General features: G+C 38.0%; 1 protein-coding gene across 1 annotated transcript; it reads right to left on the bottom strand.

Annotated features, from left to right (window-relative positions):
• Positions 1-32: 32 nt before the first annotated feature.
• Positions 33-9,274, bottom strand: LOC117456522 (sodium-dependent phosphate transport protein 2B-like). The gene is given in 11 exon segments (XM_034096437.1): positions 33-599; positions 741-865; positions 1,069-1,185; positions 1,281-1,448; positions 5,669-5,789; positions 5,880-5,975; positions 6,988-7,180; positions 7,483-7,594; positions 7,768-7,911; positions 8,284-8,412; positions 9,139-9,274. Coding segments are annotated over 11 exon segments (1,908 nt in total).
• Positions 9,275-14,655: the final 5,381 nt, after the last annotated feature.

Genomic DNA, 14,655 nt, shown 5'->3' with positions numbered 1-14,655 from the left:
ATATACACAGTCACAAATATATATTTAAAATCTCAAAGCCGGGTGTTTTTCAGAATGTTTAGCTCTAAATTGAACTCATTTTCCACCTCCTTCTCTGCACTCATTGCAGGATTATCAGACACTGCTATGTGTGATTTGTTGTTATTTTAGACACACTCTTTCTCTTTGTGTTCTTCCCCTTCAACAGCAAGCTGGCAGCATTTGCAGCAGCAACAGCATTTTGCGGTACAAGCACCAACCAATTTGTCCCAGGGTTCCAGGGAGTGGGCCCACAGAGGGAGGAAGTCCCAGGATCGCAGGGCTGCAGGCAGGCACCGGGGATTCCTTTTCTGCAGCGCGTTAATCACTACGATGAGGATCAGCATGGCGACCAGAGGAACACCCACACCCACCATCACCTTCCAGCCGGCCAGAGACAGGCTGAAGATGAAGAGCGGTAAAATTAAGAAGAAGCTGATGATGTAGACGGCAGCAAACCAGCGGTAGGTGGCGGTGATGTTTCCCAGGCTTTTTGCCAGCCGGATAGGGATTCGGGTGAAGGGGATTGGATACCACAGAAGGATGCCAGAGATGTTGAACAGGAAGTGTACGAGGGCAATCTGGAAATAACATCAACTCTGTGAAAACAGGCTCCCTCTACCTAATAGTTCTTGTATCTCCCAAAATGCTAAATAAATTCAACACATATTTAAATGTACTTGTGGTGTATGTGTTCATGTGTTCTTGTGCAAGTGACTGACCTGTAGAGAATTTGCCAGTGTCTCTCCAGGACTAGCCATAGCTGCCAGGATGGCTGTGGTGGTTGTACCAATATTTGAACCCAGACACAATGGGTATGCTCTCTCTATGCTGATGACACCAATACCTATTCAAATAAACAGGAATTAAAACACATAATTACACTCCCTATCTTCAACTACCATCATCCCTGCATAACCAGGAAAGCAGTTAGTCAAGGTAGATTGTTTTACTAAGAAGAAAAGATTGACAGGAATTTTAAGTAAAAACAGCATTTAAAATAAATGAAAAACACAAATAGAGATGAATGAAATGGATGAATGACCTCACCGACAAGTGGAGTGATAGCAGAAGTGAAAACAGAGCTGCTCTGCACAATGAATGTCATTCCAGCTCCGACAAAAATGGCAATGTAACCTGTGACCCAGCCGAATGGAAATGGGAAATCTGCACACACAAACAGACACACAACATGCACGTGTTACTAACCAACACATTCCCATTAATTTCTCTGCACTTGAGTGTGCAGCGCTGCCACTCACCGGTGTTGAGGATCTTCTTGATGACTGAGGCCACCTGTCCCTTCAGCATGGAGTTGAGCAGCTTGACGATGAGTATCAGGCAGAAGCAGAGCACCAGCAGAGAGAGCGCGAGCAGGATCAGACCCACCGCCAGGTCCGGCAGATTCACATTCACAAAGATATGCTTACCTGAGGACAAACAAAAACACATGCATCAACGATGGCTGGTATCCTTCATGTTTTAAAGCTGCATGTATGTCTTTTGTATGGCCTACTGAAACAACAAGAAAACATTGTCAATGATTATGTGTTCTAAGGATACGCCTTATCTGTTTCTGCTGGTGGAAATGGGGTCAAGACAATTGTATGTAAATTAAAAAAGTTTCACTAAAAGATGTATGATCTTACAGTAACAGTAGTGGCTGTGCTTTGTTTTAAACATGTTTGCAACGTCATGTAGAATTAAGCCAATTTTTCACGGTGAGAATAATATACATTAATTTAATCGAGAGATTACAGAAAATAGAGTGGAAACTGTCACAACCCTGTCTCCTAAAAATTACGTTCCCACAGAACTAAACTGCATTCTCAATTACGTTTAGCTAGAAACGTATTTTCTCCCACGTTACGTTTCTTATGAACGTATCTCAAATACGTTTATTTTCTACATATCTTTGCCATTTATTGTCTTGCTTATAATAATGATAATAGTCATTTATAAACATAATTTTAGAGCACACATTTGAAATCAGTAGGCGAGGCTAACCCTAACCCTTTTTATTTATTTGTTTTTATTTTAAATCGTATAATGTCGGACTTTTTTTCCCGTCTGTGAGGAAAAGAAATGGGGTTTAGAGCCTCAAAATACTGAAATCTGTATTTTTGAAAATCTTTTTTTCCTTCTAATTTGTTATTCTTTTCTAAATAACACACTGTTATTTACTCAACAATAACACACAATTATCCTTGTTTTTATTTATTCGTTTAATTCTATAATCTTGGGCAAAAGCATGCTAAAAATAGCATGCTTTTTAGCCGTAAATAAAGTCACCGGAAACAGACGTAGGCCTATAAGGGACATTTCTAACGATATACACCACCAGCGCCATATAGATAGATTATATATTAGAATATATGGCTCTGCACAACACAAACCCACTGAACAGATTACCCAAAATCCTCAGCTTGAAGCTCGTTGATTGGATGTTTTAGCCGCAATGCATGTTGGGATATGATGTTAATGTGATATGTTATCCGAAAACATTTAAAAAAATAAAAATAATACTTTATTCCGAGTGTTCTTGCTTTTCTCTTTGGAAGTCATCACATAACGGCATTGTAATACACGGTTCGGCTGCATTAAATATTACATATCTGCCGTAGTTCTTTATTTATAGAGCCCTGATGAGAAGACTTCTGGACAAACTTGAAGAACTGCCACCAAAACTGAATATGTGACGCGAATCATAAATATATCAACAATTAAACAACATCTTGCATTTCTTTTCACAAAATACGTCTCCTTGCAGTATCAATAGTAATTTGGCTGACTTGTATATTTGATCCAATTGGTAGATAGGTTATATTTACACCATAACGGTGCACAGCTTATAGAAAAGGACTTGTAGTTTTTAAAGATACTGATTTTCTTTGAATATAAGAATGTAAATACTGAGTTGAGAGAATAGTCAGGGGATTTGGGTGATGGGAGACACATCTATGGAATCACAATTTCAATAGCTTACCATTAAATGACGGATATACCTTTCTGTCTGTGATGTTTTACAAATCAGATATTAATGTGTAGAAGTAAAACATGAGAAATAGTATAGCAATATCCTGTAAAATGATGTAAAAACATGAATAAAACTAAATATCTTCAGATGTTATACATACATAAGTGTCCTACACTAATAATACAAAGTTATTATTAGTATGCAGTGTGTAACTTGTGTGCACCGCCTAGTGGTTAAAGCACGTTATTGAATTATTTTTGTTGAATAATGTTATTTTTGTTGAATAATGTTATTTGATGAAAAAAATATTAAGAGTAGGCTACATACTTTCATAGGGTGAAAGTAGAAGGTCAATGATAGAAATATAGAATATAAAAAACCACAAGATACTGTAAGTGATCTCTACAATAAAACAGTTTAGTGCTGGATGTACAAAGATATTAATATGAGGATGTGCAAAACAGACAAACTAATTAACCTTTATTAACACATTAAAGAATACTTTAGGTTAAGGTCTTCTTTCAAATAAGAAAAAAATCTTTGGGGGTATCTATCTACAGATAAATATTAAGCCTGACAAAGTAATTAACGTCTAATATATTGCTTTCCTGCTATGTTAACTATGTTGAAGCACTTATTTTAACTGATATTATACACATTAATTATACTCTTATGTATGTAGTATAGTATAAGAAATGTGCAGAATTTTACAGTTTAATGGTGGAGGTATGTATACACACATATTGATAGATGTCTTGTAATGCACTGTTGAGGAATCTGTGACCCACGTTTTTCATTCATTGCATAACTACACCGTAATTGTGTATATGATACGTCAATAAACCTTAGAAAATCTTGAAAGGGATGTTCAAAATAGCCATTATATAATTAACTATTAGTAGAGAATAACGAGTATTATAAAACGGACAAGTCAAATCAAGCAATCTGATTGGTCCTTAGCCGTGATATACTGAGCGTATACCACGGGTAGAATTGTAAGTTACTTTTCACAACAAGTCAGTATCCCTCCGCGTCTGAGAAAAACAGTATACCGTTGGGCTGAAAAGCAAACTGCCTGCAGTTTGCTTTTCATACTGGAACAAGAAAGCAGCGGAGAAGTAACGGGGCAGAAACCCTCCTTTTTACGCAGCGGTCCAGACATAGACATCAAACGGCAAAACATATTCAGTGTGCAGTTCCTTTGGCATTAGGGCAGGGATATCTAGATACTTTCCAAGGTTTGACATAATGAATTGTGCTACTTTTAAAGCAAGCAACGATGTTTTCAAATCTGTAATCAAAGAGGTCCGCAAAAACACTATCGACCAATCAGATTGCTTGATTTGACTTGCAGTTTTATAAATATATTTACATTTCTTCCGTTACGGAACAAACTTACAAAGCATAAAATGGAAACATTTAACATTAACTTCGACCTCCGGGGGGGTCTTACTATGGAGGAGTGGATTGAGGAGTGCCTATCTCCAGAAAGCACCTAAACGACGACATGCAGAGCTACGTGAAGAGCAGGTAGACCAACTGGAAAAGTAGCACCATTCAAAAGCTTTCTGATGCGGGTCTTGAAACAACAGGGACTATTTTATTTTGAACATCATTATTTACTAATAAAAACTATTTAAATTAGAGTGTGTATTTTTTTTTCATATTGCCACACTTGGTAACCGTTTTATAAAAGCAATAGCTCACTTCAGGCCGTGATATATGCTCATTATATCACAGCCTGTCGTGAGCTATTGCTTAAATGAATATACTTTATAGAGATCTGCAGATAAATGTTTAGTCTTCTCAAGCGCCAAATATCTCTCCTGATTGTTGGCACTTGACAATCACCTTTCCCTGAATTCCCTTTTAAAACTACAATTCCCAGTAGAGACGTGCCATAGAGAACATGTTGCGAAACACAATAGCCAGCATGTGTAGTTCTCGGGGGGCGTTCGAGTCCAGTTTTGAATAGTCTGCTGTGGTTTCGTTCCATTTCAAAGAGCTTGACGCTCGGCGTAACCTTGGCGCACTGCCACTCCAACATCCAATCCCAGAGCTTGAAGATTAATCACGGGGTTTGTCAACGGGACTGTAGTCCCAAACGATAGCTGGGGATTATGGGTAGTGTAGTGTCTTCGGCCATCCTAAACTGAATTTTTTTTCGGATAACAACACCACATCTGGAGTCACAGAGATCTTCTGTTACTGTCCTTTCTTCTTAGAGGAAGTACAGAAACAAGTAACTCTGGATTTGTTTTAATGTTTGAGGTGCAATAAACGACACAGCAGATTTTTGGAATGTTAAAACTATTATTTTCTGTCTCGCTCATGAGAGTAACAGCTGGCAAAATTACAGCCTCGCCTACTGATTTCAAATGTATGCTCTAAAATGATATTTATAAATGACTATTATCGTTATTATAAGCAAGACAATAAATGGCAAAGATATGTAGAAAATAAATGTATTTAAGATACGTTCATAAGAAACGTAACGTGGGAGAAAATATGTTTCTAGAAGATATGTAGAAAATAAACGTGTTTGAGATACGTTCATAACTAACGTAACGTGGGAGAAAATACATTTCTCGCTAAACGTAATTGAGAATGCAGTTTAGTTATGTGGGAACGTAATTTTTAGGAGACAGGGTTGACTGTCAAAACTGCTCTTACATTTCTGGAGATTGCACGTTTCAGAAACGTTCTTCAGTGTGATGGTGTAGTTGCCATCGACCCAGCACAGGGACGGAGACGTGCAGTTATCTGGACCAGGAACCGTGACGTTCATTAAGGACTGAAACAAATTGGCAGTTTGACAATAAAGTTTTTGATCTTCTAAATGTTTTTGAATATTTGATATGGAGCTGAAATGTTTTGGTCTTACTGTATTGGTGAAGGTATGGCACCATTTCTTGATGAGACTCTTATTCCTGGCTGCTGGGTCTCCGGTGGCAATCCCATTGATGACGGACTTGTCCAACTAGGTTGAAGGGAAAAATAAAGAAGTAGATCAAAACCATGACAAATACGAACTTTAAGGAACTGTTTAGTCTTTGTTAACCAAACTTGTTTTCTTCCTATGGCGTAGTTACACCCCTAAAGTGTTAAGTAGTTGCCTCCCCAACACTGACATAATGTGATTGGTTTATGAGAGGTTCAGTGGACCACGTACAGTAGATAACTTCTGTATCTGCCCAACTATGATACTGTTAAAGATTGTCCACAAAGCTTTTTTTATAATTGTTAAATTGTTGGTAAAAATTGCTGTTTTCAGCCTCTCCAATATGGAAATGATCTTCTTTTCTTTATTTTATACCATAACAAAGTAGATATATTTCAGTGTTGGACTTGAAAAAACACATTAACAGACATCAACTTGGACTTTGAGAAATTAGAAGGAGAGTGTTTCACTACTTTCTGCAAATGTATACATTATGAAATGATTGTACGATATTTCCAGACACTTCCAACAGCTCATAACAATAGCATTACTGCTTAGTGAAGATAGCATTTAGATGCGCAGCTCCTCTGTCTTGGAACAGTCTGCAAATTAAATGGAAACTGAGCAATCTGGTGCCACTAAATGTTTTTAAAGCTCGGTTGGATGCTACACAATCGGATGCTGTTGGTACCTGTTCATGTGAATAAATTGTAATCCCTGTAATGATGCTGTATGATGTCCTTTTTGTTGTTCTGTTGTTTTATGTTTATGTTTCATGTGGAACCCACTTGAGGTCTCCCTTGAAAAAGATATCAATGATCTCAAGGGACTCACCTGGATAAATAAAGGTTTGAAATTAAATGAAAACGGCTGCTTATTCAAATTCAAACTGGATATAAGTGCCAGTTAAATTTCAAAATGATAATGGAGTTAATATACAATGATTATATTAAAATATGTATTGTTTCTTTAATCCCACAGGATAGCTTAAATGACCTAATAATTTTTTTTCCAGAATGTCAATAATCAGAAATTATGCGAAACATTTTACCTGTATAATTGACTCAGTGAGGATATCAGTGATCACATTTAACAGCTCCGGGGCCTCTCCACTCTCAATTTGGAAGGAGTCGATGATGAGCTTTGTGACCTCGTACAAATATCCGCTGGCGATCTCAAGAGGCAGCAGCACCAGCACGGAGAGCCAGTTGAAGAAGTCGTGAACTGTGGCCCCTGCAAAGGCCCTGGGTACATTGTGAAAGGAGGTAGATAAATGCAAAGTGAGATGACCTTTGATCTTTCTAATGGGATTACATATTATTGCTGTACAGGAATAAGTCATCTAGTAAGAAAGCATGAAAGTAAAACTATTTATAATAGAAATCTCCACATTTTGTGACTTTTCAGATACATTTGATGATCATAAATTATAGGCTAAATACAGGATATTAAATAAAGAACACAATGTTCTTGAACATGTTGAGGGCTTTTTGACTAAGGAGAAAGGCAGTAAAAGGAACTAATCCATCAAATACAAAACAATTACCTGCGAAAGGTGCTGCGGTCACCAGCCTGCGTCATGGCGACGAGTGTGTTGGTGACAGAAGTGCCGATGTTGGCGCCCATGATGATAGGAATGGCCAGCCGGACGGATAACACTGCCGAAGCAACAAAGGTAATCTTAAGAGTGTGTGTGTGTGTGTGTGTGTGTGTGTGTGTGTGTGTGTGTGTGTGTGTGTGTGTGTGTGTGTGTGTGTGTGTGTGCGTGTGCGTGTGTGTGCGTGCGTGCGTGTGTGTGTGTGTGTGTGTGTGTGTCTTTGTCCATACTCACGTCCAGAAGAGACCATGCTGACCACTATGGAGGAGGAAGTGGATGAGCTCTGGACCAGCAGGGTGACCAGGACACCGATGACCAGACCAGCCAGAGGATTGGACAGCACCGAGTTGTCCTGAAAGATGTCCCCCGCTGCTTTACCTGGGCAAGGAGAACATAGGAGTATGTGTATATTACCTCCTTCAAACAGTAATAGTATCATTGACTTCTTTCTGGACAAGGTTACAATACATAGGAATAAAAAGGTAAGTAACCTTGCAAAATACATAAACAATGATACAACAACAATAAAACAATGATAAGGAATATAATGAAGATGCATTATACAGTAAGTGTTTGATGTTACTCAAATCTATGTGCTTTTGAGTAAGTCGTTAAAACTTTGTGTTGAAGTTGCTGCTGTTCTAAGCTCTCCATTGTAACAAGAGATCTTGAATCTCAATAGGACAAACCTGGTTAAATTAAGTTAAACTAAATATAAAAGTGGCTTAAGATAGGTGTTACTGTGTTTACCTCCAACAAGCTGGAAAGCTGAGCTGAGGACGTCAAGAGAGCAGATGAAGATGTAGAGGAAACCCAGCAGCAGAATGAACTTCCCCACCGACACCAACACTCTCCACACCTTCCCTTTGGTATCCAAAGCTAGAGTGAGAGCAGAGACATGACAAATATTAAATAAATAATAAACATGGTAACAGGTTGCATCAAACTTTTTTTGGGGTCTTTTCGAAGGCAAACATTTTGATTTGTCTGCACATGGAAACCAGGAGTGATTCTTAACATAATCAATGGCTCTGTAACAAAGTAGTAGGGCCATGAAGGTGGTAAAGATAAACAAAGTGCAGCCGTCGTTAGTATTAGTGATAACAGCTGTGCTTTTTGTGCTAATACATGTTAAAATATCTGAAGTGATAAAAGTCCATTGCACAGCCCTCATGACTCATAGGAAACAGTACAGTTTGTTGGCACATGCTGAGCTGTCTGTCTTACTGGCTACTGTTGTCATCATATACATTATTATCTATGACTTCCATTTTATCTTTCTAAGTAGTCCGATAAATAATACTAATTTGATAAATTGTCGACTAATAGGGCAATTATGTCTTGGCAGAATCAGTTACTCCAGTTATACTGTTTATTTGAATGTATTTATATGATGTTCAGCTTCTATGTGCTTGTGTAACAATGTTATGTGCGTTATGTTATGTACACTTTGTCACATGTACAGTAGGATATGTATACTTTAGCGGGCATGTAAATGTATTACATGGTCATGTACATCTAATCAGGACACACGTTATCCTCCAAAAGTACAATGATAAGACCACACTGTACCTTAGTAATAATTGCTCCATTACAAGTTTTTACCTGACCATGGGACCCCTGTGTCCTTCAGATCCGGCAGGTCCCACGGATCTATTTCCTCTGGGTCCTCCTCAACCAACGCCACAGTGGAGTGTGCAAGGCTCGCTTTGACCTCTAAGACAGACAAACCAATGCACATTTACGGCACTTCTTTGTACAACTATATCAATTACATCATCAAAGTTCATCAAAATCCTTCTGTTGCGTTTCACACAAAAATAAATACCTTTGCACATGTTGTCATTGCTCTTATTGTCGCCTTCCTCACAATTATCTTGAGTAGCCACTGGCTAAAAAAGAGAGGGGAAAAATATGATATTATACAAGGATTTCCTTCTGAATGATTAGGGGAAATGTTATTTTTCAAAATTAAAAACGTCACGTACTTTCTAGGAAATGTATTCAAGTTTAATTTGAGTTGTATGAACATATATTGTCTGAAAAAGACATTTCAGTCAAATCAAATCATTACATTTGACCAACATGTGTGTTACATACTTAGAGTTGTTTAACAGCTAATTATGAACTATTAAACAAAGTATGTAACACACACACACACACACACACGCCAGGGTATTGATCTTTTTGGCACGTGGTCTAGCTGCAGTAAGATTCCATTATGATCAGTTAGCTATTTGAATTAATGTGTTATCTATTAATACAAATCTTTATTAATATACTTATATTATATGGTGTTAATGTACACAACACTCTGTGAATGTACCTATGTCCATAAGATATCTCATTATGTTACTATGATAAAATATGTTACCATCATAATCTTAAGCTAAGTTTAGAGAAAAAGGTATATCTGTAAGAGTATAATTCAGGTACATAATACACAGTATAAAGCAATAGCATAACGTGATTTATTTACCCTTAACCTGTTAAACCCCGAGCCTGTTTTTCAGGTTTCAGGCTCGATAATGACATTCCCAGAACAAATGACCATATCTTCCCTTCTAAAAGGGTTAAATTAATAATCTTTGTTCTCAAAGTAATGATAAACCTGTGAGTTGGATGTTGAAAAGTCAGATTCAATATAGATGTTTTTTATTTTAAAGAAAATTCAGATTGGACATGGTAAAAAACTGTAAATTATAGTGTCCGTCCAAAAAATATGTTGTACTTATAGTGAAAACTACCCTTGGATGATGGGTTAGTAGACTAAAAGCTTTAGGAATCCAAAGTACAACATATAATAAGTAGCCTGTATCAAGATTGATGCAAAACAAGTGGTATTTGACCTTTTCAGACAGATTTAGCAAAAACCTCTTCTGGGGCCATTTGGGTGGATTTTCCATATCTCTGGCCCCCCTTGCTGGATTTTGACATGTGACATCTCTTTCTGACCGTCAGAGCCAATTGAATCGAGGGGAACTCCCACATAGTCCTTATTTGGTAATGTGTGTGTATGAGACTGCCGCATAGCCTAGACCGGAAGCAGCAGCCACTCTATTCAACTTCTGAAATCCTCCTCCTGCTGCCTTGATATTATTCCAACAGGATTTTTCAAAGATGTTTTTCGTTGCATGGCCTCAGATCTACTTCATATAGTAAACAAATCTCTTCACTCAGGTATTTTTCCACAGGCCCTGAAAACTGCAGTCATTAAACCGCTCTTAAAAAAGAATAATCTAGATGCTTCAGTAATGAACAATTACAGGCCCATATCAAACCTGCCATTTCTAGGTAAAATCATTGAAAAAGTTGTTTTTCAACAGTTGAGTAATTTCTTGCATTTAAATAGTTGTTTCGATGTGTTCCAGTCAGGCTTTCGTCCAAACCACAGCACTGAGACTGCTCTTGTAAAGGTCTTCAATGACATCCACTTAAACACAGACAGTGGCAGAACTTCAGTGTTAGTATTATTATATCTCAGTGCTGCGTTTGACACTGTTGACCACAACATATTACTCGACCGACTAGAAAACTGGGTGGGACTTTCGGAAACAGTTCTAAATTGGTTTGAATCCTACTTAAAGGACAGAAACCACTTTGTTTCTATTGGTAAATACACATCTGAGTTGACAAATATGGGGTACCTCAAGGCTCCATCTTGGGGCCTCTTCTCTTTAACATCTACATGCTACCACTGGCTCAGATAATGAAAAACAACAACATAAGTTACCATAGCTATGCGGATGACACACAAATGTACATAACAATTTCACCAGGAGACTATGCTCCAATTCAAACACTGAGTAAGTGCATTGAACAAATCAATGACTGGATGTGTCAGAACTTTCTCCAATTAAACAAAGATAAAACTGAGGTAATGGTTTTTGGAGCCAAGGCAGAACGTATAAAAGTTAGCGCTGAGCTTCAGTCTGCAATGTTCAAAACAACAGATAAAGCCAGAAATCTAGGTGTAGTCATGGACTCTGACCTGAGTTTCAACAGTCACATTAAAACAGTTACTAAATCAGCCTACTATCACCTAAAGAATATATCTAGGATTAAAAGACTAATGTCACAGCAGGATTTGGAAAAACTTGTCCATGCTTTTATCTTCAGTAGACTGGACTACTGCAATGGTGTCTTCACAGGTCTCACTAAAAAAATCTATTAGAAAACTGCAGCTAATTCAGAACGCTGCTGCTCGAGTCCTCACTAACACTAAGAAAGTGGATCACATCACTCCTGTTCTGAAGTCTTTACACTGGCTTCCTGTGTGTCAAAGAATAGATTTCAAAAATACTGCTGCTGGTTTATAAAGCTTTGAATGGTTTAGGCCCAAAATACATTTCTGACCTCCTGCTAAATTATGAACCATCCAGATCTCTCAGGTCTTCAGGGACTAGTCAGCTTTCTGTCCCCAGAGTCAGAACTAAACATGGAAAAGCAGCGTTCAGTTATTATGCTCCAAATATCTGGAACAAACTCCCTGAAAACTGCAGGTCCGCTGCAACTCTGACTACTTTTAAATCCAGGCTGAAGACTTTTCTTTTTGCCGCTGCTTTTAATTGAACTATTCACATCTTAAACTGCACTGTAACTTTTATCCATGTATTTTTTTCTTTTAATGTTTATTTTATTATCTTTTCTTTTTAATGACTGATTTTAAATGCCATTGTCTTAATGTCTTTCATTTTTTGTAAAGCACTTTGAATTGCCTTGTGTTGAAAGGTGCTATATAAATAAACTTGCCTTACCTTGCCTTGCCTTGGTGGCTACCATTAGCAGCTAACATTTGCTCTCCGATTTTTACATAAAAATGGAATTATGGATTATAAATTAAATCATTTTTTTATACAGAGATGTTAAAAACCTATGGATTAACCGATTCAGCCGCGTTTTTTCTCGTTGTAATGCCATTGAACACGTCTTTTGATCAGATTGACAGCTACGGTGAGACGATCTCCCTAGAAGCTCCGTAAAGGTACGTGTTGTGATTTTTGGGATTTTCATGATCTAGTTAGGTGCTTTTTAAGTCCTGTGGGGGGTCACAAAGTGGATAATATATTGATTTCAAACCAAGTCAGTGGGCTGCAGCATAAATTATTTTTAAAGTGTAATGCATAAGAATCAGTTGATTGTTGCTATTAATGATCTGGACATGCAGAAGAGCTAAAATGATCACAAAACATTGTCAACATTCATTTTCCATGTCTCTCTCCTTTCCATAACCTGCAGCCTCTCTTCCATCTTCTTGAGTCTCTCTGTCTTCTTCCTGTTCTTTACTCTCTCTGTCCTCGACTCCTTCTCTTTGTTCAATCTCTCCCTCGTTGTTTACTTTTTGCTCCTCCTCACTTGTCGCTCCTGCCAGTGAATTAAAAGCAATTCAGCAGTTTAGTTCATTTCACTTGTTAGTTTGCATTATTTTTTTATTTAAATCTGTTTTGTTTGATTCTCAAAAGAGAACAAAGATGTAAGCAAATGATGTTTTATACAATTGTATGTTATTATGACATCATAACTGCAATAGATGTATGTTGTTTAAAAAAGTATTCCTATTGTAAATGAAGACTATTGTTATAGATAGATACATAGATAGATACATAGATGGGCTTATTAAGCCTACATTATTTTGTGTGACTGTACCTGCAGTTCCTCCCTGACTTCCATCCGCTGCTCCGGTACAAGTCCGGAGCCCTTTCTCATTTCATCAAATCCCCCTCCTCGACTCCTCGACTCCTCGGTCCTCCGGTAGAGGGAGGCTGTGGCTCAGTGGGTAGTATGATGGACTTCAAATCAGGGGGTACCAAGTTCGAGTCCCACTGCAGTCAGCATGTCGTTGTGTCCCTGAGCAAGACACTTCACCCCAAATTGCTCCTGTGGGGATTGTCCACAGTACTGAATGTATGTGGCTTTGGATAAAAGCATCTAACAAATGACATGTAATGTAGTGACCCGGAAATTAATTTCAGCTTGCCATGTTGAAGGACATCTCATTTCTCTAAATGCACTTCGAGGATCGAGCGTCGAGGAGGCTCTCTGGAGGAGCTATAACCGAGGATACACTGATGGGTCCTCCACGGCTCCTTCGTGGATGCATTTCCGGGAACAGAGATGTTTCAAAGAGGCGTGATGCACGGCTGGACTTATCTCAGCCAATGACAGCTCTGCATGCATCCCCTGGATATTATTGTATTAACTGCTTTCATCGCGACACAATGTTTCCAGAGAGAACAGCTGTGAGGTCCGTGCAGAAAGCAGAGCAGTGTGTATAATATATATCACTCAGTATAACAGGCCTACTCTCTGTATTTGCTTTAGTTTAGTCTCCTAGGCAGTCATCCATAGGAATCCCGAACCCAATAAAATACCCAATATTAGCGGTGTGTGTGTCTGCCCAAGGACAATTTAAGGTAAAACCTAATAGAGGTGTCATACATAATAACCTAATAAAAGTAAATGTAACAACTACTACAGTGCAACAAAACAGGAAGATTAAATGTGGTCTCTTAAACATAAGATCTCTAGCATCTAAAGCAATATTGGTAAATGATTTAATATCAGATTATAATATTGATATATGCTTTCTCACTGAAACTTGGTTGAGACATGAAGAATATGTCAGCATAAATGAGGCCACTCCACCCAGCCATGTCAACACTCATATTGCTCGAGGCACGGGCCGAGGAGGTGGAGTTGCAGCAATCTTTGACTCAAGTTTATTTATCAATACTAAACCAAAATTAAATTATACCTCCTTTGAAAGCCTCGTTTTTAGTCTTACGCATCCGACCTGGAAAACTTTGCAGCCAATCTTATTTGTTACAGTGTATCATGCACCAGGTCCTTATTCAGAATTCTTATCAGAATTCTCTGAGTTTTTATCAACTTTGGTTCTTAAAACAGACAAAGTAATTATCGTAGGTGACTTTAATATTCATGTTGACGATGATAAAAATAGCCTTACTGTTGCATTTAACTCTATATTAGATTCTGTTGGTTTCTGTCAGAGTGTAAATAAACCAACCCACTGCTATAATCACACTCTCGACCTTGTTCTGACTTATGGTATTGAAATTGAGCAACTATTAGTCGAACCGCATAATCCTGCTTTATCCGACT

This window comes from Pseudochaenichthys georgianus, chromosome 12 (assembly GCF_902827115.2).
Source record: "Pseudochaenichthys georgianus chromosome 12, fPseGeo1.2, whole genome shotgun sequence".
NCBI lineage: Eukaryota > Metazoa > Chordata > Actinopteri > Perciformes > Channichthyidae > Pseudochaenichthys > Pseudochaenichthys georgianus.
The sequence above is the reverse complement of the archived record's forward strand: the minus strand, read 5'-3'. Positions and strand labels throughout refer to the sequence as shown.